Consider the following 25,726-nt stretch of genomic DNA (forward strand, 5'->3'; position numbering starts at 1 on the left):
AGAGGGTAAGGGAAAATCCTGGCTGGTATAGAAGGAAATCCCAGGTTTTTGTGAATAACCCAGCCCCTGTGTGTGAGCTGAGGGCCATCAGGGTGTGTGTGCTCTGGTTCGTGGGTGCCATCTGCTGACTCTTCCCTGCACCACACAGCACTTGCTGTTGGAAGAGGGTTAGATAATATATGCTGAGGAATGTAGTTTTAGATACCCCACCACTGGAATATTAAATACAAAATGCACTTTTTAATCCTTGCTACTTTTGTGGAGTTAGAACAACAGTGTTCATCCTAAATGTGTTTCAGTTTCATTTCAGCCCTGCAAAATCGTTTTACAGAGGAATTATTATTACTATCAGATTTCTTTTGCAGTGTTTTTTCCTGTGGTGGACTTAGATCTTAATTGCCTCATTGTATTGTGGCTCAGCACCTGAACTCACCTTCTAGCATTTTATCTTCAACATTTTTGAAGTCTTTCCTCATTCTATGCATTTATTCCATCTATGGTATCCTATATATAGCTAGGAAGTCAGATTGAAATAATTTTTGTGTTGTGCTTGCTTGGAAACCTGGTAAAATAAGTTCTGTTGTCCTTTGTGACCATACCAGTAGCACTACCAGATAAAGTGGTGATTACACCTGATTTAGTAACAAAGCTGAGAGAAGGGGCAAACTGGAGGAGAACAGTTTAGCTAGATCCTAGAGTAGTTTGGAGCCCACTGATTAGATTGGTTTTAAAGGCAACTTCTCTTTTGTCTTGCTTGTCATAGTTTTCTTTAAACCTAAAATAGATTTATTGCTTTGAGTCACTCAGCTGAATGTTGGTGAGCATTTACTGAGAAGGAATTCAATCCTAATAAATATGGCATATGTAATGCTGCTGTCATGGGCTGCTGTAAATCAAATCTTGTTCTGGCAAGGGCTCCATAACTATAATGTGAGATTCCAGCTAATCCTCAGTCATGGAGCAGCTTTGCTCTCCTTGCTGTGGAGAGGAGGCATAACCAAATGATTATTGGTCTATTTAGGGCTTGGGACCCAAATTGTGTTCAGGTTTATCTTTCTCTCCTGACAAGGACATCATTACAATTTCACCTACTGTAGCTGGATGTCATTGGGATAAATGCAATCACAGAGTCATTAAGGTTGGGAAAGACCTCTGGGATTGTGGAGTCCAACCATTAACCCAGCACTGCCATGGGCACCACTAATCCATGTCTCCAAATGCCACATCCACCTTCCTTTTTGGCACTTCCAGAGAAGGTGATTCCACCAGTTCTCTGGGCAGCCTGTTCCAATGCCTGGCAACCCTTCCAGTGAGGAAATGTCTCCTAATATCCAATCCAAACCTTTTCTGGAGCAACTTGAGGCCATTTTCGTTCATCCTTTTGCTTCTTACCCGGGAGAACAGACCACCTGAATACAGCCTCCTGTCAGGCACTTGTACAGAGCAAATGTATCCCAGGAATGATTCAAGGCACTTAAGCCTGGCTGTTACAGGGAGACCCTCATATTTTTTTTTTTCTTTTTGGTAAAGTAAAGGAGGAGAAGTACTGTTGCATTAAGAAGATTAAAATCTGATCCATGTTTATGCATATTTATTGTCTTATTTGGCAAAACCCTACTGAAGTATATAAGATTATTTGAAAGCAAGGTAATGCATAAGATGGATAAAGTTTCATCCTGGTTTAGATGAATGGGATCAGCTGAAATATGTAGTAGTAAATTATTTAAATACATTTACAGTGTTTTTTGAGCTAAATGAGAAGATTGAGTACTTGTGCTTTTCATAGCACAGCCTTGCTATGGAGACTGTTTTTGGTAAAAATAACTTGATAAAAAGCTCTACTTTTAAATTTGAGTCTTCTAATTTAAGAATATATAGCCTGTGCCTTCTCCACTTAACTGCTAAGGGGCGGGGAGAACTCTTTGGTATTCTTAACTTTGTGGGGGAGGTGGAATGTCCTCCAGATATGCACAGAATACTTAGCAGAGCTAATTGGTGCCTAATGGGTACAGTCACTGTCTAATGTGAAAAGGTAGTTAATGAATGGACTGAAGAGAATGCTTCCTGAAATATTTGAATACATCAGTAGTTTTAAATGCATAAAACATAAGGAAAAAGTATAATTTTCAAGTCTTGTGAATAGGACTGATCTCTTTGATGTGGTTATTAGTTATCCTAAGTGTGTTAGGACTGTGATGCTTGTTAGTTCAGCATCTAAAATAATGTCCTAGACTCTAGAGGAATAAACACAACCAAAATGAATAATGTAACACTAGAGATGCCAGGAACAGGTTTTTAAGTAAATATGATTAATGTCCCTCTAATACCTTAAGTAATCTTGGTGATATAATGTCATTTATGCAACTTGGACTTTTCAATTAATCCTAAGCCAGAACATTTAATTATGAACTTCCTGCTCTAAGGTAGTAACTAAAAATGTTTTTGCTGTGTGTATAAAAAAAATAGGATAATATGTTTGCATGAACTGAGTGTGATTATTACTTTTTTCTGTATTTTGAATATGTAAGAGCAGATAATAAACCTTCCTACCAGTTGAATTTTTTTTGCTGTTTGTTTTTCTGTGTTGCATGTGCATATGCAGATAGTTTGTGTATAACCTTCAGGAAAATAATTCTGATATGGAAGCTGACTGTGATTTTTCTTGGACCAGTAGAACAGCCAGATAATTTTAAGAATAGCAATAGGAAGTCTGCTTGCTAGATTTCAAACACATGTGTTACTGGAGCAGTTAAAGCTACTCAGACTGGGCACAAGAAGTTTTTTAGGTAGAGAGACAACTCATCACTGTAAGAGTTACTGTTTTATTTGCAAAACAGTTTTCTCAAACTGCAATTCAACCCTGTATACATCTTATTTCTCTTGGCAATGGTGGAAGATCCTATAGGCCAACTAGGTAAAGGATGGCTTTATATGCTAAGTCATGATTAATTATATTGTAATTGAAAGTTTGGGTAAATGTAGTGAGGTATTTAAAATGTGCTTATTGTGATATTTAAGTGGCAGTCAAGGAGGAGTTGACAGAATTTGTCAGACAGAAGAGAGACTCTTCTCTAAGCTCTTGGCAATATGAAGTACATTGTATTATTTGACTTTGAATTTAACTTCTCTTTCTACTTCAGGTTTTTTGAGTCTACAAGTAAGCAGATCTCCCTGCTTCTCCTTACGTACATTATAATTAAAAACCTGTAATGAGGAGGTCTGAAACCACACATTCCTTTTTGAGTCTGAGACTGGTAACATGTCCCTGAGTAGAACAGGAAGTGTTTTATTTGGTGCATCTATGTGTCAGGCTAAGATATGCTTTTTCCTCATTGGGAGTGTGTGTTCCCCAAATTGCTATTGTTGTCCTGAGCAATTAAGTTCCTGCATTGTGTCTTCACAGGATCACAGAGACATGGGTTGGAAGGGATCTCTGGAGGCCATCTGGTCCAGTCTCTACCTCCAAGTTTAGGACTGTTGCCAACACTAGTTGGGGTCAATTCTGACTTTTTTCATCAGCTCTTGAAAACCTCCATGCAACTCCACAGCCTCTCTGGGGAGATGACATCTGTATTATCTTTCAAGTGTATTAATTTTTTTTCAGCACATTTGCAATTTACCTTGTTGCCCAAAGTGCTTAGGAGGATACTGAGCAGCCTGTGCCCTGGTACTGACCCTTGTGATATTCACCCGTTATTTTTTGTGAAATGATTGTTGAGCACTTGATAATTAGTGTTGCATCCTGTCAGTTCAGCAAGTTCTCAACTCATTTTAACAGTCTGCTCATGCAGCCCATGCTTCCTCAGCTCACAAATGAGATCATTGGGTCAGCATTTAGATGTCGGTCTTAGTCAAAGCTCTTTAAAGTGCTTAAGAAACAGGTGCTATTTGCATAATTTTTGAATGCTTAGTATTAGTGTATTATTTCTTCTGTCTGTGGTTTGGTTTTGTTTGGTTGGGTTTTTTTGTGTTTTTTATGTCTGAGAGTGATTTACAGAGCTCAGTTTGCCTTCTGTGAGCTACTGGACCCTGAAACCTGGGCTGCCGAACGGCCAAAGAGATGTTGTTTCTTCCTTGGAAGCAGCTGAGCCCTGGGAAAAGCTGGCTTCCAGAGCAGGAAATAGCAGGGGAGGAGAAAGGTGAAGAGGAGGAGACCTGCAGTGTAACAGTTTTGGTAAGACAGAAGCACAAACTGCAGAGGGACTTCCCAGGGAATCAGAGAACATGTTGAGTTTCCTGCAGTGCAGGAAGCCACTTTATTGCTGGATGGAAAGCCCCCCACGGGGCAGCCCTTCTATCTCTGAGGATGCAGCAGACAGGGGTAAATTTGCTTCCAGCTGTGTTTCATTTCTATTTTCTCACCATGAGGCTTCGGTATTTTAACATGTTAGGATTCCAGTCTTCAGTCACAGGTAACTGCCTGGTGTGCTGCGTCAGCAGGAGCAGAGCCAGCAGCTGAAGGAAGTGGTTTATATTAGCTACTGGTGAAGCAACATCTGGGATAGCATGTCTTATATTGGGCTTCTGTACACAAATAAAAGGTGTAGGCATTAGAGAGGGCTCTGAACGGGAGCATATAATGAGGACAGCCTGTGTGTGGGGCTGGGTTTGTTCAGCCTAAAGAAGAATAAGACTCTGAAGGGACCTAATTGTCCTCTGCCACCAAGTGAGTTTGGAGAAGAGACAGCCAGACTTTTCTTGCACGTGCCCCATGAGAGGAGAGAAGGCAGCAAATAAATCCTGTCAGAATTTCTCACCTCAGAATTTACAAGGAAAAACCATTTTTCACAATGGGTAAGCACTGAATCAAGCTGCTAAAGGAGGCTGAAGAACCTCGATCCTTGGAAGATTTTCTTGGAAGTTGACTGAACAGGGCCCTGAGTAATCTAATTTGATCTTGAAGCTCTCTGTGCTTCAAGATCAAATTGGAGGTTGTACCAGATGACCTCCAGAGGTCTCTTCCAAGGTAGATTATTCTACTGGCCTATAACACATATGTTTACGTGGCAGTTTATTGGAGTATCCTGGAAAGTAATGTGGGTTTAGGTACATGTCTGTTTTTTTGTTCTTTGACTTTTGAAGCTCATTCAGCAAAGTCAGTCATTTCTTTGTGCTGTGTTTCTCTTAGGGTTTTGTTAAACATTTAATCCTTCCATGTGAGGACTGACACCTACTGAAGAAAACTGATTTCACTGAATCTGGTGTCAGCCTTTTTCATGTCTGATTAGCAAATGTAGAGTTTCCTTGTGTATAACCTGCCATAGATGGAGTGTGGGTGGTTGCAGGCATCTTAAAATCCTGCTTTTATTTGGACATATTCCTGGCCCTTCTGTGCATTGTTGTTACTACAAATCAGAAGTTTTCATACTTAGTGTTCCTTCCTGCATGACTGGGAAGAAGCGGGAATTAGATCAGCATTCTGACACCAACCTTATCTTTCTTGCATTGATTAAATTTAATTTTTTTCCACATAGTGGCCAAATACCCTGTGCTGAAGTTCTTTCTTCCTAACAACCTCTGCCAAAGGAAGCTGTCTCTGGGCTGAGATCTTGCCAGAGTGGGTTTGTTGTATTTGTGTGTGGATGTGGTATTTCAGAATACTTTTTAACCTAATTTGTGTTCTCTGGACTGAGCGTGCCTGGAATGCCTCTTCCACTTCAGTTTTGTTCCAAGAAATCCAATTTGCACGCTCAGCCTGAGCAGTGGTGTGGAACAAAGTGTGATAGGTGAGGGTTGTCAGGAGGCTTGCTTTAAAAGCACAATCTTGGTCTGAACTAAATGCAAATATAGTTGCACCTATAAAATACTGTTGTGTGTGTGAAGTGTATGGTAGTTGAGATTTTTCTTACCTGCTTATGGAGACTTAAAATTTATTCCTGGGGCTATATATAGCATGAGCCTTAGTCATGTAAACTCTTTCAAACATTTTTAAAGAAAAATACATTTTTGATAACGAGTGACTACCACATTACCATGGATTGTATTCTGATCTTTACAAGTCTGTGTTGTGAAGCTACTGAACAGCCATCTGTGGTTGTGCTAGGTGTGCTTAACTGAATTTCCAATGTGGAGGGAGAGAATAAAGACCAGAGGGAACAGAGGGGAAAATAATGGAAAAAATGTTAAATGTAGGGTTTGGTTCATTCTTTAAATTATAGTGTGAAATGTTAAATATGTGGAAAGTCATGCCTGATGAACCTGATGAGTCTGTGCTGAAGTGATGACCTCAGTGGATGAGGGCAGAGCAGTAGATACTCTTTATCCTGATTTTTGGTCTCTTGGCACTGCCCCTGTACCATCCCCATGCACAAACTACTGAAGTAGGTACTAGATGAGTACACAGTGAGGAGGTGTAGTGGGTCTAGTGCTGGCCAAATGCCAGCGTACCCACTAGAATTACTCATTTTCTGCTGCAAGATAAGGATTAGGAGGAGAGCAAAGCAGGCTCAAAACTTTAAAGGGTACAAAGAAAACTTTATTAACAGAACTAAAAGAAAAATTATAAGAAATCAGAATAAACCTTCAGAACACTTCTCTCCCCAACTCCTCTTCCTTTCCTCTGTGATAACATAAAGAGACAAAATTTGGTATTTTCAGTCAGTTTTCCACTTCTAAAATAATCTTTCTTAAGTTCACTTAGGGAGAGGAGTCTCCCTTGCCATGCCATGGAGACTTTTCTGCAAAAAACAGTCCTCTCATGGTTTTAATTTTCACAAATAGCAGCTGCCCACAAATCTGCAATTGTGGTCTCTCCCACACTTTGGTATCTTCCCACAACTACTACCATGAGTCATCTCAGCTTATTGGGGTGCAGTATTAAGGATGAACTTTTCTAGTATAGAAACAAAAGTTCTCTTTTATCTCTGGGAACAGAGGTTTTTCTTCTTCTATCCCTGGGGCAAGGTTTCTCATCTCTCTCAGTTCAAGCTTCTCATTGTATCACAGCTACTTCAACATCTGCTTGTTTCAACACTGGTGCCTCTGCTCACGGCTGCAGTTAGAATGCTACATCCCCCCAGTGCAGTCTGTAAGCTACAGGGAAAAAATGTCTGATGTATCAATTCTGTCTTCACCATAGCCTTACAAGAGAATCTCAGCCCAAGACTAAGGCATCTCCTCGTTTTCCTCCCATCTGGGATTTGACTCCTTCACTGACCTTGGTGTCTCCATGTTGTTTTTTCTATGTGTCTTCACCCTTTCCATTTCTTTCACTCGAGAGAAGGGCAGGAAGCAAGAGAGTTTTTCCTGGGGTTTGTTTGTCTTTAAATGTGATTTCACAGAGATGTATTCAGCTCTCTTAAGTGGTTTAACAGGGTGTCAAGATTCAAAACTTGCCAGCTGATTGGTTCTGTCGGGTCAAAAGGAAGCTGCCAAGGTCCTTACAGGGAATCACTTCCGTAGCCCGTGGATTTTTTTTCCTTAACTAAAAAGTAAACTCCCTTAAACCACAATAGGAGGGTTGAAAAGTGGCTCAACTGATGAGATGAAAGGGTTGAGATCAGCGGCACAAAGTCCAGCTGGTCAGATATTGGTGGTGCACCCCTAGGGTTGCTACTAGGGCCAGTGCTGAGTGTAAGCATCTCCTGTAGAAGAGTGAATAAGCTGAATCCAGACTCTTCTCAGTGGTGTTCAGTGAAAAGAAATACACTGGATACAAACTGAAAAAATGGAAAATTAATTTAAACATTAAAAAAAAAATTATAAAAAAGCCTTCTTTTTATGGTAAGGTGGTCAAGTGTTAGCACAGTTTGCCTAGACAGACTGTGAACTCAGTCTTTGGAAATATTCAAACCCTGACTGGGCATGACCCTGAGAAACCTGCTCTGGTTTGACCCTGCACAGAGCAGAGTGTTGGATTAAATGATCTCCAGACTTGCCCTTCAGCTGCAGCTATTCCCTGATTCTTACTCATCTTCCTTCCTTTATAAAAAAGTCACAACTTCATGCAACACATTCCTATAAAAGCTCTTTATAAAGCAGAATTTTCTTGGTACATTCAGGAGTGTTGATGTGCTGGTGTCACACTACTCCTGGTTCCTGTTTGCCCTCACATTGCAGACCACTTAACTTAAAATGATCAATTGCTCTTACTGATTTAGCACTCCTTAGAATCATTTTATCACAGACTTCATTACACAAATTTGGGCACTTTCTTGACTGGCACCTGTTGAAGTTTTTACTCAAATTAAAATCAAATTCTATGGAAGTAAAATAGCTTCTAGCATGTTCTTAGTTTAGGTTATAACAAGCTCCTGTTAGATCTGGGTTTGAGACTGCACTCCCAGTTTAATGATAGACATAATCCACTGTTGGTGCTTCATTGACTCTTTTGGTAGGAATCTTCTTTAAGTTGTCCTGGATCATTGCTTTTTTTTTCTCCTGACTTGAGTCATCAGTACAAAAGCTGGAGTTGATTCAGCTTCCCAATTCTTACCTGGCTGCTTACATCCAGTTGGCCTGGTTTAGTGTTCACTTACGTGTGCTTTGCTGGCAATGTAAAGATTTGAATGACTTCAACCAAACGCTTGTTCCTTTTCTGATGCCTTTTTTGTTCTTTTGTGCTGAGTGTGTCGCAAACACCTCTGCCGTCGTTCCAGGTGGCAGGCCCAGACAATCAATCAAAGTTTATCTGTACTCAGCAAACTTCAAGAACTGTTCTTTCGCTGATTCTGTGGCTGCAAGAATGTATTTGACCAGCGGAGCCTCTGAGCTAGCTGACCATGCACTTGGGTATCATCACTTGGGACTGCCACACTTTATCCCAGGCTATTTCATTATTCAGCATCACTGTTAAGCAACTTCCCTGTGAATCATTGTGCCCATGATTCTGATGTATTGGAAGATGTAAAATGGTGTGAGATAGGAATGTGCTCAGGATTCTTTTTTCCCCTCTCCAACGCAATCGCTCTTACGTATTCATGCTGCTGTTTTACATTTCCGTTTCAAATTTATCACCTTCTTTGCTCTGCATTTATTCCCTCCCACACTTAAAAATCCTTCAAATCATTCCTCTCTTTTTCTTTCCCACAGCAGTGCCAATCATTCTGTCCTGTTAACATTCCCACAGACATCTTGGAACTTGTTCTTCAATCACAAGAGTTATTCACTTTCTATGCTACAGTCATTTTTTCTCTCTCACTCTCCTTACATTGTGCTGAAGTGTTGTGAAGTGACATAATCACTTGTCTTTCTTTACTTGGAAGTATTCTGCTCCTGAAACCTGGGAATGCAATGGCTTTTTCCAAATACTAATTATGCTCTCTTATGTGGGTTGTTGGTCCTGGTCAGCTTTTGGTCCCAGTTTTGATCTTTCATGCTTTGAAGACTTAGAGCCATTGGCAGATTTGTGAGTGCTGACCTGTTCTTGAGTTATCGTGGGTCACGCGTGGGTTGCCATGAATATGACAGATAAAATTGCTGCTAAAAATACAATTCATAGGAGATATTCACAACCATCCCATGAATTGATACTTCTGCTGCTGGCACTGAAGGGAGTGTTCTCCTCTTCTGAACTTTGTTCTGCACCAATCCTGCCTTCCCTGCATTAGCAATTTTTTGTTTGAAATGATTTTTTATATGTGATCCCCCATTCATTTATCTGAGATAAACCATACTAGACAAAAAATCTATTAAAAATTCTCTTCAAAAAGAGTCCATCTTTAAACTTCTGCTGCTTTATTTTAACATCCAGGTGTATGGATTGCAGTGATCTCTTTCAAACACCTTCCAGTCGTCTGTTGAATTTGTGAAGGCTTGTGCTTACCTCCCACATTTCTGCCTGTATTTAAGAAAGCTGTGTTTATATTTGTCCAGCCATGGGGTTTTATGAGTTGGTGACACAACCCCAGGCTGATGAAATTTAAGGTTGTCCTAACCTCCTGCTTTTGATTTGAGGTGAAAGTTTCAGATGTTTTTTATTAGAATTTGTAAACAATGCACTAAAGCAAGAAAGCACTCAAATAATGAGATCTCAAAATTAATTTAAGAGACAAAGTTAAATGGTTAGAAAACTTTATTCTGCAAAAACAGGATGTAGAGGGAACACAGGAGTCTCTTTTTCTAGTTTAGCCACTTTGAGTGGTTTTCCAGATTGCAGCAGATTCTGTACATTGATAAATGGAGGTGTGAGATAGTGGAAAGAAAGAAGCTCGGGTTTGCTTCTCTGTTATCTGCCATTTTGAAGACTGAAATCTCTGTCTGGGATCTGTTTGTTCTTTTCCTTTGAATTTAAAACTGCATGGAGTTCAGGCCGCTTTTATTTACGTAAGTTCTGCAGTGTTCTGTTACTTAACAAATTCTTGTTGTAAGTACCAGTGACTCTGGCTTCCCATTCACCAAAGGAAGTAATACTTCAATTCCAGACAAAGCAAATCCTGCACAACTGAATTCTCTATCATTATTACATGTAAAGAATTATTGCATATTAAAAAAATATTCTGTTGGTTGCAGCATGCAGCTGTCCTGTGAATTATACAATCACTGTTTGAGAATAATGACTTTTAAACAATAGAAAAAATACCTCTGGGTTATTTTTCTGCCTTTTAAAATTTTGCTTTGAAAAAATTTTCCTTTCATCACTTTTTCCTCTAGAAGTACTGTTAAAATAGTTCTTAACCTGTAATTCTGCCTACAGTTTAGGGGCAGAGGAGCTGCTGTTGGTTTTGAGCATTAAGCTTGCATAAATGTTTTGCTTCAGAAGTTTGTATAGTAGTAAATAATCCAGAAAAAATAATTATTTTGTGTTTATCCTGATAAATGGAAGAATTTAATTAGCAAATTGAAATACAGCAGTTGTAACTGGGGAATGGCTCAAAGGCATTGGAGGAGAAGTCAAAGATGTGGGCCATTAAAATTTAACTAATTTTTTTCTAGACTTAAATTGATGTTTAAAAAATCCTAGCAGTCCCTTGAAGATTCTCCATGGCAGGATTTTGCATTGGTAACTACTCTGTCTTCCAGAAAAGCTTTTGTAATCTGTACTTTCAAAATGCCCCATCCCTGGAAATAGCCAAGGTCAGATTTGACAGATTGCTCGTTGCAGGGGGGTTGGAGAAGATGACCTTTAAAAGTCCCTCCTATGATCCTGTGATATTTAGTAGCTTTTGAACATTTATTTTACAGCTTTGTAACCAAGTCTGTGTGTAAGTGGATGTTAATATAGAAACCTGTCTGTCTGTCATCCACCTTTCCTTTACAGAAACAAGGCAGCAAGTTGGGACTATCTTTAGGGATGCCAGAATATGTGTCTTTATCAGTGAGTGTGGTTTCAGTCCCTGTGGGTTTGTGTTGCTGCCAGGTTAGGCTCAGTGTAAGCCCCTGTGGCTGCACAGTGCCCCTGGTCTGTGAGCACAGCACTCCCCTGGCTTGTAGCCTTGGCAGACTGATGGGAGTCTTCTGGTGCTTAGCAAGGGGCTTTTTATGTGCAAATTTTATATATTATGTCCATCACTACAGTGAATGTGATGCCTTGAAGGCTTCAGTGGGCTTCTTTTAGTGCAGTCTAACATAGCAGACTGCCCTGAGACAATCTGCAACTTGTTAAAGGAATTGTTTTATTGGTAAATTGGTTATTTTTAAAATCTGATCACTGTATATGGTTCTGTCCCTTCAGAAATTTGGATGCCTTGTTGATGTATGTAAAATACTTTGTAAATGACAACAGACATTGCCATCACATTTTAAGATTTACAAGGACATCAACAGAACAGAAAACAGGAGCTCTTTCAGTTGCTCTGTCCAAAAGATAAGACACTATTCTTTGTTCAATTTGTAATTCAGTTATCTTCAAGGATTGTTTCTTGGTCCATGACTGTCTCCAGTTGCCTCCATGTGTCCCAGAAACACAAACATGCTTGAGATACACTGAGATTTGTTCCTAGTCTAAATTCCTGCATCAGCTGCAGGATTTATCCTTGTCATGAGAAGGGGTTGCTATCACTGGATATCATCCAGTGTTAGAACTCTCTTTAGCACTCTTTTAATGCTAATTTAAAGACTTGTGACCTTCCTGTATTACACACATTTTGGAGCATTAATTCTTCTGGTTCAACTCGATGAAACCAGGGAGGGCCATGGAATGAAGCAAAGCAGTTCCAAGTGATCCTTTGAGAGAGCAGGTGGTACAGCCAAGGTGCCTCTTGCTATGTGTTGTAAAATCTGAGCCTAAATTTATCTCTGTGGCCTGAGAAAATTGTAACATCGTTGGTGGGATCTCAAGTGAACCGAAGTAGGATTTTGCTTGTCCATCTCAAGTTGAAGGATGAATATAAAGTTCTGACTGTAAAATAGCAGTTTATGACTCAAATGCATAGGTACTACTTTAAAAATTCATAATAAATTGCAAATTAATACTTAAATCTTTTTTGTCTTTTCAAAAATGAGGAAGCAATCAGCTTTCTACATAAGTTCTGCTTGCTGCAAGGAAAAAGAAAGTGTTGAAACAAATTCATATTTTATGGTCAACATTAGTATGGAACACCTCACATAAAAGGGCACAAGGTGGAGAGGACTGGAGTTTTTTAGTCAGACACTCTTTCCCCCTTAACTGAGATACTCTGCACTGTATAAAAAATGAGCCTATTGGATTAACTTTTTCATGGTTGAAATTTTTGAGTGCTTCAGTGCTGGCACTCTCCATTCATAGCTTATTTTCATTGTTCTAATTTAACTGACTAAAGAGAAAATTAAGTGGTCTATAGCTAGGTGATAAGCTTTTAATTGAAGTTGTATCCATAATTCCATGAATTGATTCATTTGACCAGAATAGAATATTACTATCAAATTGTGTTAACAGAGTGCAAAAAAAATTAGCAAATATAAGTTAAATCGCCAATAAATATTCTCAGATAATTTAATGAGCTTACTTGTGAAGAAGTACAAACAACTAAATATGCATTGCTTGGTGATGAGGTGAAGGCAGCTGTGATAAGGTTATGAGCAAAAGTCAGAGCAGAATTAACTAGGGCACAATTGGTCATGAATAGGAATGCAGAACTGAGTAGGAGGTAAAGTCATCGTGTACTAACAGATAATTTTAACTACCACTTCTGTTGAAGACTTCCCTCATTTGGATGTTTAAATCTATGTTGGACAAAGTGATAGATGGACTGGGTTACAGAGTACAACTCCCATCAGATTATCAGGTCTGCATCTTTATATCTGGACATGCACAAGTCAAAGGCAGTTGCTGTGGGACTGAAGTTATGACTTCATAAAAGCTTTACTTTACAGTTTCTGAGATCCAGTGATTAGATGGGTTTTTGACCTTTGCAATTGGAATGTTTTGATAGTTTAAAAAAAAAAAAAAAGATTGAACAGGTCCATTAGGCTCTAGAAAGTATTGATTGATAAAGCGTGGCTGGGAGTGGAGGCAACTAAAAGATCTTAAACATGGTCAGCAATACCAGCACAGATGTGGGACTGTTGTATACTACTGGGTCTCAAAGCCAAGCTTAGAGTATTCCTGGAAGACTTAGTTGCCTGGAGTAACTGCAGGTGTGGTTTAGGAATCAGTGCTATGTCCCAAACGTATGTAGCTACTTAATGTGAAATCTACAGAAGATTAACCAGCATATTCTCAAAATTAAACAAGTTGATAAGCTGGATTTGCATAGGTGTGAAGTGACTAGAAGATTATAAGAAGCTATGGATGAATAAAAAAGTAGCAGATGAGAAAGTCTTGTTTCCAAGAAAACAAGAAACTTCACAGAACTTCACAGAAACACTTATTTCTGATTTCACCGGTTTTGACAGGGGCTTCTGATTAAAACTGAATTATTTAAAGTAAAAAGAACAAAATAAAAAAAAAAAAAAAAAACCAACAAACCCAGAACAACCAACCAAACTACAAATAAAACGTATTCTAAGGTAACAGCTGAACTTGCTGGAGGTTAGTTGGAGCCAATATTTGGGTTTTCCCCCAAAGCCTTTGGCTTTCCTAAACCTTTTTCCCTTTTCTACTTTCCTATCAAAAGTAGAATGAGTTGGAATTTTTGTATGGAAATGTTCTGCTACTGGAAGATGCTTTGGTTTGGGGAATATCATGTATCTGGGTTTGTTTGAAGCTCCATGTTTCAGAAGGAAGCTGTCTGTTTAAATATAGATCAGTTGCTTTGAAATAAGATCAATTTTCTGTCACTCACTTGTACTTTCATGTATTTGCTATTTAATTATTGTCAATTTAATATTTACAATGAAGTGTCAAGCTCTTTTATATTAGAGAGTGGACCAACATTATAGAATAACTAAATGGTTTGGAACTGTTTTAAATACCCTCTGAAACCACACTGATATCTCATATTTTTAAATGGCAGTATAGGAACTGGTTCTCCTTCAATTTTAAAATTGTTTTGTTTTTGTTGATGTCTCTTTAGAGCTGTATCACACTTCATAAAAATATGGAGATGCTGAATAAACCGAGAGTTAAAACATAGAAACAGAACTGGTTCTGGTCCTTTCCTGGGCTGGGTCAATGGAAGACTGTTTCTTGAGTTCTAGTTAAGAAAATAAGTGTGGGTTTTAGGGAGAGGAAAAGGGGGAAACTAAATCTGATCTGTCTTCAAATAAGATACAAGCTCTGAAATGGCCCGTCGTAGTCTCTTTCTTCTGTTTGTGAAATCAATGAAATCACTCTTGTAAGGAGAAACTAGGATATATATTCATTTATATTCATTTTATAAATACATTACAAGTCCACTAATATCTTAGAATTACTCAGGTTTCTTTCTATTTTTTTTTTTTCCTGATTGTTGTGTTCATACTCTAAGGGAAAAAAATTTCCTTAACAGTATTCTTATTTCACTATAGAGCCATCAGGATCTTTATACCTGACTTTTAGGTCTCATTGTATCTAATCTCCATCTGTCTTTCAAACATAAATAAAACAATAATAGCAGAGGATTTATCGAAATAGACGGTAGTGTCACTTGTAATGAAGACAAGAAGTACTATTTGTATATGGCAAATTTTAAGTATCAACACCTTTTTTTTGTCTGCAGTTTAATCTGTGGATTAATAGAAGAGACTATTTGTTTTAAAGTGTTGCAGTAAAATAAATCCCACCCTATAACATCAGGATAAAATAGCAATTACATAAGAAATCTATTATTCATTGCTTCATTATTTGCTGTCTGACTGCATGCTGTTTGACAGTGGGCTTTCTCTCCCTCTCCTTTTTTTTCCCCCTTTGAACTGGGCTGCTTTTGCTGGCTTGGCAGTAAAGGCTGTTTTCTCTCAGCACAGCCATTAAATCTCTCACCTGCGTGTCCTGTGCAGAGCTGCAGTTGAGAGATAAGGTTGGTCTCTCTCACAGCAGTGAGCATTGGTATTCCAGGCTCTTCTTTCAAGGGCATTTTGCTGTGATGAAGCGTCTGAAATGACAAGGAAAACATACAGGCATGTTAAATACCCTTGCTAGTCTGAGACAAGTAAAGGTAAATGGAAATGATTTTAAAATACATTTTGAAGCTGTTAACAGAGCTTGTGGGTAACTGCAAATCACAGTTTTAGGCAGGAGCATTACAGACCAATTCTAACTGGCATCATCCATTAAATACAAATAGTAATGGAGAGTCCTGGTCCTGCCCAGATTACACTTAAAATCTAAATAAAACACAAAGCTCGGAGCCATTCTGAATGTGTGTTCCTGCATGCTCTTCATCCAAGGTCAAAAAGGTAGTTGTTGTGAAGAATTGAATCCATATCTTCAGTGTCTTATTCCTGTGACAGCCCCTGAGCACCTCCATCTTCCCACTGGGATCTGAGGGAGGTGCTTGGGGTTTCAGTTTCCTGCAGCTGTCAGAGCACTGACCTGGCATCCTGTGTGTGAGTGAATCTCCTACAGAATCCTTATGGAACCTGGTTTTAATTCTGTTTTCAAGTACTGCAAGAATAAACCTGTGTAAGGACTTCACCTGTTTTTTAGTCTTCGGTCATTATAACTTTTCTAAATTAAAGACAGCATAAAAATCTGTTTTACATGTGCTCATTAATATTGGATGCATTGACAGAGCAGGTATCACCATTCCTATCTTACTGTTGGAGAAATTGAGGAACAGTGATAACTTTATGTGTAGGAATCAGTTATAGATTAGCACTTAAATTGCAGCATCAGTTTATACATATGTGCTAGATGCTTATGTTTCTGTTGTAGTTGCTGGAAATCTCATTAGCAGTCAGAGGCTAGAAAGAAATTCAGTCCATCCTAAACTACACAGCAAGTGATTGATCAGCAAAATCCCACTCTAATAGTCCATGGAGTACATTGAACAGTAGTGTGTTGAACGGTTGCCCAAATAATAAGTGCTAATTTAAATATCTGAAAGAACCTCTTGGGCCTCTGGCTGATGGTTCAGAGGAGAGGGATCTTCCAGAAGTCCTGGATCATGTCTGTCAAGCCTGTATGTGTGTCTTGGATACTCTTAGGCATCTCCCATTGCATTAACTATCCATGCTGGAGCCATGAAATTAATTCCCAGATCTGTTGCTTATACTGGCAATGTGTATACCAGCATGTGGGGATCTATGTTCAGTTCTCTTAATTTGAAACCTATGCAATTTATCAATGATCCTGTGTAGCTAGGCTGCAAATCAATTCAGCTTACACTGCAGGTTTATGATCTTTTTCTGTTGCCAGGGATTCATGTGTGTGTTATGTATTCTGTAGGTGGTCATGAGTTCACCAGACAAATCAAGGATGTCTTGACTCCTAAACTGCAGCAGTTTATTTTACCAAAGAGTGAGGTTTGCAATTTGGGACCATAACAGTTGTTTTCCTGTGTGGATCTGGCACAGAAAAGGATTTGTAACCATTCTGAGTTGACAGAAGACACACGCACAGATTTCCACCCCCTCACACCTCCCTGAATTTACTTGGAAGCGAAGAACTATGAATGGTACAGCCACGTTAAAATAATTGAGCAGCTCTGACTCACAGTTGCAGCTTGTGTGTAGCTAAATGAGACAGCAGAGTGATGCTGCCTGACTGACACAGTTGTTTATGCAGTCACTGAAGTATTCTCCCACCATGTGCAGGCCTTTAAGTTGTTTGGTATTATCTTTATTAAAGAGGGAGAAATCCTTCCTAATGCTGATGATTTGTCTTATTTTCTTGGATGCCCTCAGATTCCAAGACCTAGAAGCATGACTAACAGAAAATTATTGCCCACAGAAGGGCAAAATATCACTTAAAATACAGAAAAGCTACCTTTCCTGAAAGCAAAACCAGCCAAGGCATTTTCTAAAATCAAAAGTCTCTGCATTACTGATTTAGAATTATTCTAAATTTAATTGAACTTTTATTGTCTGGTCAAGATTCTCTGTCTTTAAAAATCCTTATAGGAATTATTATTTATTATGAGAAGTGGTGAATTGGAGTCCTTTTTTATTTGCCACAATTGATGCCATTTTGGGATTTGTAGAAACTTTAGTTTGGGGCTCAGACTCAGTGGGAAAATCAGTGGGTTAGTAGCTGTTGGATCATTCAGTGTTCCTTATTTACTGCAAATGATAGTCAAATATTCTGTTTAAAATATACACTTCCAAGCAGTTTGATGGCTATTCAGTTTGCTGGTGTGTTCCTCTGGCTGGATTTGTCTGGTGCTTCCATTGTTTTGGGGAGTAACTGACCTTAGCACAAGCCAATGCTCACTGCATTAAAAAAAATAAAATTCTTTCTATGGGTGAGCTGAACCCTACCCAGTCTTCACTGTTCTATTTTCTTTATATCCTTGTGAAACACCCTTTTGAAGGAGCTAACTTTGCTCCTGAAGAAGGTTTGTGGTTGGCCTTTTTTATTTTCTGCTGTAGACAAAGAAATTGTAAGAACTGTCTTCTTTTTCAGGATTTTTTTTTCCGGGCTGTCTCTTACATTTCTAAATTTTTATGTGGCTTTGAAAGTATTTATCATTTATAATCCCATTTAAAATGAGATTATATTTGTAAAAGTATGTTCCTGCTGACAGGTAGGAGTATGGTTTAAATGCTGTTTACTTGTGTAGTAGGCTGAACAAGATCAATAGAGATGCACATCATTAAAAGCACTTCAATCAGCCATAATGTGAATCCATTCCCAGTGTTCCATTCAGCCCTCAATGGTCATTGATGGAGGCCTCCTTTTTATTTTTCTGGATTTGTACATTGACATAGTAAGGTTTGCACCTGCAAGCAGAGCTGCTACAGAAATAACCCTTCTAGTTCTAGTGATAACAAGCACAAGCTTCATCCATAGAGCAGAAAAGTCAGGATCTGAATTTAGCTGCTGGGTTTGGTTACCACATGGCTGATGTTACTGTGAGGTCCAGAGCTAGTGAAGTTGCCCTAAGGCTAAATCAGTAGTAGCTTGCTTGCAAAAGGAGGGTCAAGATTTTGCAGCAGTTGTTTTAATGACTTGAGAGTTGAGCTTGAAAATCTTAAATTTGTGGTGCTGCTCATATGTGTTAAGCTGAGGCACAGCTGGAACTACAGAAGGAAAACAACTCCACACACAGGAGTAAAGGCTGTGCTGTTCCAGGAACTGTACAGATCCAGAATGGAAGATTCCTGGCTGGAATGACATGGCTTTTATTTTCCTTCTGGTTGAGGAAATGAAAATATAAAAGCTGATGAAAATACGAGACCTGATCATCAAGTCTTAATCATCAGAGTCTAGTGGTGCTATGGGGTTACTGTGTGCTTGTGAGGGAACAATAACCTGGAATATTGCTTTGAGTTCTAGAACCTGTCTGATGTTTGTGCATATAACTGTGAAAACTTGGTATTTCCATGCTCAGCCTGACTGTACAAATGAGCCTCAGCCCCCTGAGATTTTCACAGTAGTGAGTAGTGCCCCTTGAATTCCATGCCAAACTGTTGCTATGGACAAACATTAAAACAAATTAAGAAGCTTTTGAATAACTGTTCAAAACTATCCACTTTCTGTTCTCAGAATTTTTGGTCATGGTCTTAAACCCCATATAAAATTGGTGAGGGATGGCAGTAGTGTTACATACTGGTACCAGTTTGTGATCTAGAGAACCTACTGAGTCAGTATCAGTGCAATGCTGAAGTGCAGGTCTATCTATATACATTTCTGTTTATTAAATATAATATTTTAAAATATTCTTGAATCTTGGCTTCATTTTTTTCTTGTGAGTTTGGTGAACTGAAATTAGCAAGACCATCTAGAGACAGAGTTAAGAAATTTTTTGAAAGAAATTGAAATACTTTTTTCTTTAAATTTGGATGAAAAGCAAGTCTCCTGAACTGGAGAAATAAGTCAATATTAACCAATTTTAAAGTGTTCAATAATAAATTTTTTATTAACATTAGGTGAGACTACAAGGAATTGTGGAGTGCCCTGAAAAAAAATGATTCACACAGGAATATATCTTGATTTCAAATGAGAAGTGAGCAGGAACAAAAAGAATATGACATATATTGAAAGATATTATCTGGGGTACTCAAAAGCTTTGTAGAGTTCTTGTGTTAGGTAATATTTGTTTTCAAGAGGCAAAACCAACTAGGTTATCTTTGTAAAGAGCTCACTAAAATACCCTAGTGAGCTAGAGGGATTTTTAAGGGGAAAAATTAGGTTATACTTTGGAATAGGCAAGAAAAAGCAAGAAATGAAAGTAATTGTGATCTCAGTAAGGTTTCCTTATTCAGATGAAGTGGAAAAATTGCAGTGATTCTCTTTTGAAAGGAGATGAACAGTGGACTTGCAGGAATAATCATGAAGTGGAACAGGTCAGTTTGCACATCAGGTGCCAGTTTTCATAAAGATTAAGGCTATTGAAATTGATAGGTGACAGTTTTTAAACAAGAAGAAAGGAAAAAAATAATTCCAGAACTACCCAGTGTAGCTCTATAACGTAAGATCATTTTTCCATCACTGCTGTGGAACCACACTCAGGCCAGGCATCACCCTCACTCTGGGTGCCTTTATGGACCTTAGAGACCATCATCATCTGGTTCTTGATCTTTTCCTTTCCCAAATGCTTGTTTTGTTTTCATCCTGTTGGTCCATCACTGTTACAACTTTCATAAGACTCAGACACATGACTCATCTTTGCTTTCCTTCCAGTTCTTTGGTAGCACTTACTGGCTTCTCACTTTTCTGATGCCATGATTTTTCCCTTGCTGTCTGCCTACAACTTCAATCAGGCCTTTATGGCTTTTTTTCTCTGTTAGCACGTACATATTATATTCAAATATACAAATACGAGGTCCTATAAACACTCACAAAAATGTCAACTTCAAATTCTTTCTAAAAAGTGATTTCCTCTGGTTTATGAAAAATCTTGACAGTGATTAAGTGACCAGTGCACAAAGGAATTGATAATCGTGACAAACAGTATTGATTCATTTTCTGCCTTCTGCTGCCCTATCCATTTCTGTTGGTCTGTATAGTCTGGGTTTGTAAAATATTTAGTGCTGGGATAGGATTTTGTCCTGGCTGTGGATCTTAGTTTGTGATTGCTGCTGGGGAGGTTGCTATAAATTCAAGTTGAAAAGTGGTAAAATTATTTAATAGAACTTGAAAAAGAATACTCTGATAAGAGATATTGGCTCATCTGTCTCAGCATCTAATGTCACTGCCCTCTCACAGTAAAGAATTTGCTCCTAACACCTAATGTTAGTATAATTAGGAGTTTATCTGCGAATGAAGTGGAGGTAAGCAGAGCAGTCTCTTACACTGAGCCATAAGCAGCTCCTAGGCTCATACCAGTAGTTTAGTATTTATTTCTCCTTATTAATCTGACGTATCCATAAATGCCAATTCTAGGCCTACAACAATTAATAGTAATTTATGGATCACAGGAATGAAATGGTAGAGGAAAAATAATGATGCCAGTATGGGATAAAGATCACTTCAGAAGTCGCAGACATGTGGATATTTTATTTCTATCATTAAAAAAATGATAAAACTTGAAAAGATTAAACAGATCACTGAGTCAGCAGGTGTAAAGCATCTTCACTTCTACTTGTTTCTTTTGTTGAACGCAGTTCTATTTGTGAAGGGTTAACCCTTGGGATGGATGGTGTAAAGTTTGCCCAGTGTGAAGTCCTAATTTCAAGGAAATTTTCATGTTCTGTTCTTTGAAGGGGTATTGACTTCCAAATCACACACAGACATGCCTCTGATCTTCCTGGGGATGAGTCACAGTGCAACGTGGATGCAAAGCACTGGCATCAAATTTGCAGTGTGTTGATCACTGCTGGTGACAGGACAAGATGTTCTCTAATCCCATGTGTGGGGTTGTAGAGTGTGCTTTATTAAAAAAGAGGACTTAGAGCTATTAAAATCAGAGTGCTGAGATTTTGTTGATTTGAGGGGTTTTTTATTAGTGCTCTGCTGTAGATTTTCAAGTATAGTAAAGTAACAAATGTTACCTTGAGATTAGTGGCTATAAATGCTAGGTTAATTTACACACAGAGTAGAGCTTTCAGTGTCAGGCGATCTCTTTTATTTTTTTTTTTTTTTGCCACCATAAGCACTCAGCTGAAACAACAGCTATGACTCAGTTGACAGTGAACGCTGCTTGAATTGATTTAGTCCGAGTTCAGATTTAGCACATAATCATGTTCAATTTGATCCACTGTGCTGCCTAGAGATAAAAGGGTTGAAAAAATAGATTTAGCTTATGTCAGTCTTTGTGGTGATGTCATTGCCATGAGAGATGGAATAGCGCTGTTACTATGCTGTGCCTGCTCAGTTGGTGGGTGTACGGGGGACAGGCAACCAGCAACTCACTTTAAGTGCACAGAGCTCGTGTTGGAGGCTTGCAGGCATTGCCAGCGCTGAAACTGAATCTTGGACTGTTCAATTGCAGTACTGAAGATTTTTTTTTTTTTTAATTCTTTTGTTGTTTTCTTGCATCGTTTGTGACTCTGAGCTTGCCTAACTCTGTGTACAAAGGCGGGGGATGCCAGCCCGTAGCATGGACTGTGATGTTTCCACTCTGGTTGCCTGTGGGGTTGATGTGGAGGTTTTTGCCAGCCAAGAGGTTAAGGTATGCGCCTGCAATCCTTTTGTTGCTTCTTAGAAAAGCCTTTGGGAGCAATAGGCATTTGTGTGTAGCAATTGACAATAAGGGGGCAGATGAGATTCTGCTGCGGTGGTAAAAGAAACGCAGTTAAAAAAAATCTGTTAATTAGGGGAGAGAAATATGGGAAAGGAAATGTGTCTGCTTTTTACTGTGTTTGGATAAGCTGAAAGAATAGCCTGGTGTTTACTCTTTAATGATGTAAGAAATGGGTTATATAACTGACATCTGTGCATATGCATGTTTCATATTCATAAAAAATCTTTCATTGTTAATTTTGTCCAGTTATTTTTAGATCAGCCTTGCCATAAATGTTATTTATTGATGTTGATAACCTTCAGATATCTTTACTCAGTCGAACAGTAGCTGTTTCTTTCCTTCACATTCAAATCAAATATGCAAACATAATTTTTTTGTGAAGGGCTAAAAGTTTGTAGTAAGTATTTTTGTGCACCTGCAGTGTAACAGAACACAAAAAGTTATGCATCTTGCATATCATATGCATACCTGAAAAACAATGCTTAAATCTGAGGCTTGATATTCAGAGCTCATAGTCTCTTAATTAGACAACTGCTGTAGAAAAGTCATTGTATGTAATTGCTTACTGTTGAAATCAATTATCTTTTTCATTTATTCTCATATTACTGCAAGAAAATCACTGCAAATTAAGTTTGAAAGAGGAATTCTAAGTATGCTTTTCACAGATCATCTGAAAGAGCTCATAGATGTAATACAGTGATATTCAGCAGTTTATAAAGGACAAAGGTACCGACAAAATTAGTTTCTAATCTGATGGTTCTTAGTATTGAAAGACTGGACCAGGGTAAAAAGGATTTACAAACTGGAGGTCAAAGTTTGAAACCTCTGCTCTGTTTGGTTCTGAGTTAAATATTGAAGCCAATGGAAATAAAACTACTTTGATTTCCAAGAGGCTCTAATGATTTTTATTTGCCTGTTAGTCTGTTAATGTGTGAGATCATTTATACTTTTTACAGTTGCTTTTGTGTTGGCATCAAGAGATTCTTCTTAATTTAAGAAGCTTTTTCATAACAGTTTAATAGTGAATTTAGGGATGAAAAAGTGAGTAATTCAGAAGAATGATTCAGGTGAGGAGTCTTGCCTGTGCTGGGACATGTTTCTTGTATTATTTTGAAGCAGTAAAATGTTTATCTGCTTATTTATTTTTCTTTTCTTTTTTTTTTCCTCTTTTTTTTTTTTTTTTTTTTTTTACTTGAGAGCATTTTCTTTTAACATGTAGGATTTACACCTGCATTGATACGATCTTGTGCCTGAGTCTTTTTGTATCTGGTCCATGTTTGATGTAAGACCACGCAAGAAATTAAAGTAGTAGTGAGCTTCTTGTATCCTCATGCTACTCATATGTCAGTAGAAGTGCAAAAGCAAAATTTTGACTAACATAAAGCAGCAGAAAGCATTCCAGTGACTTGGGTAAGATTTAGATTAGCTTGATTTAAGCTGTAGCATCTATAAAGAGTGTGGGCCAGGAGTACGAGATAAGAGAACAAAAAGGTTACAGAGACATTACAGGAATTGTAACCTTTTTGTGTTACTTGGGCTTTCCTGTACCTTGTTTGCTTTGGTTGAAATTGCCCTGTTTTGCTTCCCCCCCCCCCCCCCCCCCCCCTTATGTTAGAATTAAAATGTTGATTGCAAAGACTTTGGGTATATTTACAGTGAGGACTGCACTGCAGACTGCACTGCAGCTTAGAAACGCAAAGTCTACTTGGAAGTTGCCTGGCTTAGAGGCTGTGAGCAGTGTGTGCTCTGTGACCCACAGCTCACTGCAGCTCCTTTCCACTGGGTTTATCCCCAAACTCTGTTCTGTAGGCTGTGGCCATCTCTGTGCTCATCCCCAGGCTCCCCATGCAGCAGCCTGCAGTGTGGGCATCCTCTTTGTGAAAGTTTCACTGCTGCTGATAATTTAAAGCAGCAATGAAGAGATACCTACTGCTCTTTTCTCACTTCCAGGAGAATTGCAGGGAAAAAAATAGTATGGGTTTTTTTGGTTTTTTTTTTTTTTTTTTTTTTTAATGCAAAAGAGTTAACTTCAAAGTGAGGTTTTTTGGTGACAGTGTGGTCACAGCATAGAAAAGTTTATGTTGACTTTGGATGAGGAACACATTTAGGGTTAAAAAGGAAGGAGGCTGTTGCTGAGAAGAGATGAGTGTGGAAGTTGAAGAGCAAAAGCAAGTGCAGAATTCCTGTCTTCTCCATCCACCCTGTGAGTAGCCCTATGCCCAGCCCTTTTGTGGGTCAGCCTGACGGCACAGATAGCATTGGCAACTGAAGTCCAGGCTGTTGTCACTTCTCCAATAGAAGGTTTTATTGCAGGGAATCTTCTCCCTATGTGAAGGGAATATTCCCTCAGTGGTAGAACAGATACTGAAGATCTTACAATACGTGTGGTGCTTGGTGAGATTTGCTAAAATGAGCTGTTAGTCCTGTAGAATAGTTCTCTGATGTCAGTAAGGGTTGTGTTCAGTGTTTAGGATATGCTTACAGCATATCTCACTTTTATTTCAGTTTAGATTTAGAACGGACATGAGGCTTGGGAGAAGGATGCTGGTGTTACTGAGCCTTTGTTCTCCCATGAGGTCTGGGAGAAGGATGCTGGTGTTACTGAGCCTTTGTTCTCCCATGAGGTCTGGGAGAAGGATGCTGGTGTTACTGAGCCATTGTTCTCCTGTGAGGTTTGGGAGAAGGATGCTGGCAACACGGAGCCATTGTTCTCCCGTGAGGTTTGGGAGAAGGATGCTGACAACATGGAGCCGTTGCTCTGCACTTTGCAGCATGTGTTGGCCACTGCTGCAGACTGGGAGTCTGAGGAGCCTGCCAGGACTGCAGTAGCAGAGCTTGCAGTGTTGAGGCTCTGGAGCAGCAGTTTACACAGCAGGTGGCAATGGGGACTCCTGGAAGTTGCCACTTCTCAAGAGGTCCTTCAGAGCTGCAGGATTCTTATACAAAGCTGGCCTTGGGCACAGGACTTGGAGCAGAGGGAGCTCTCCAGCTTATTGCTGCTTTTCCACCTCTGGAGACCTTATTTTGTAGGCATTATGCTCTTAGCATCTGGCAGTCAGGCTTGGAAATACTCTGTTTCCATTTGGCCTCTGGAGCAGGGGATCAATTATTTAGTGCTGAAGGCAAAGCTTTTTGATTGCTGCATTTGGAGCTGCTCATCCTTTTGGTGAGCAGAGGCTTGTATGGGTACCTTGGCAGTGGCAGCTGGCCCCCAGCACTGACACTGTGGGTTTGGCACCCACAAACCCATCCAACAAGCCCTTCACTTCTGATCAGCTGCTGCTTTGAGTTGTCTTTTCTAATCCAGAAATTGGGTCAGGCTAATCATCATGCTACTGACTGTAGATCAGGAACTAGAAGAGTTGAGAAGGCAACCAGAGGAATCATGAAGTGCAGTTCTGCTTTGAAGTTCACCTGGATAATTAAGATTCTTTCAATGCCTCTAGATGATAATTTCATGTAATGATCTTTGTTACATAAGCAATTAGTTAATTAATATCTTGTTTATTTCTAATAGAGGAATCCCAGACATCACTGAAACAGTGGAAGAGAATTTAAACTTGTATTTCTTACTCTAAGCAATGTGTTTCCATATGATTAATTTTACATATTCTTTCCTCATTTTTGTTCACACAGACCATTCCATTCAGAAACAAGGTAGGACT

The 25,726-nt window shown here is 38.9% G+C and overlaps 1 protein-coding gene across 2 annotated transcripts in view; it reads left to right on the forward strand.

The window, feature by feature from the left end:
- The window catches only part of RCAN2 (regulator of calcineurin 2), an 84,814-nt gene that overhangs the window by 20,639 nt on the left and 38,449 nt on the right, over nucleotides 1–25,726 (forward strand). Inside the window, exon 1 of one of the 2 annotated variants that reach the window (XM_059843042.1) lies at nucleotides 21,811–21,989. The exons of the other annotated variant lie outside the window; for it this stretch is intronic. Coding sequence (XP_059699025.1) covers nucleotides 21,903–21,989 — 87 coding nt within the window. The 5' untranslated portion in view covers nucleotides 21,811–21,902. Of the gene's footprint in view, nucleotides 1–21,810; nucleotides 21,990–25,726 lie in introns of those variants that run through there. 2 annotated transcript variants of the gene reach the window in all.

This window comes from Haemorhous mexicanus, chromosome 3 (genome assembly GCF_027477595.1).
Source record: "Haemorhous mexicanus isolate bHaeMex1 chromosome 3, bHaeMex1.pri, whole genome shotgun sequence".
NCBI lineage: Eukaryota > Metazoa > Chordata > Aves > Passeriformes > Fringillidae > Haemorhous > Haemorhous mexicanus.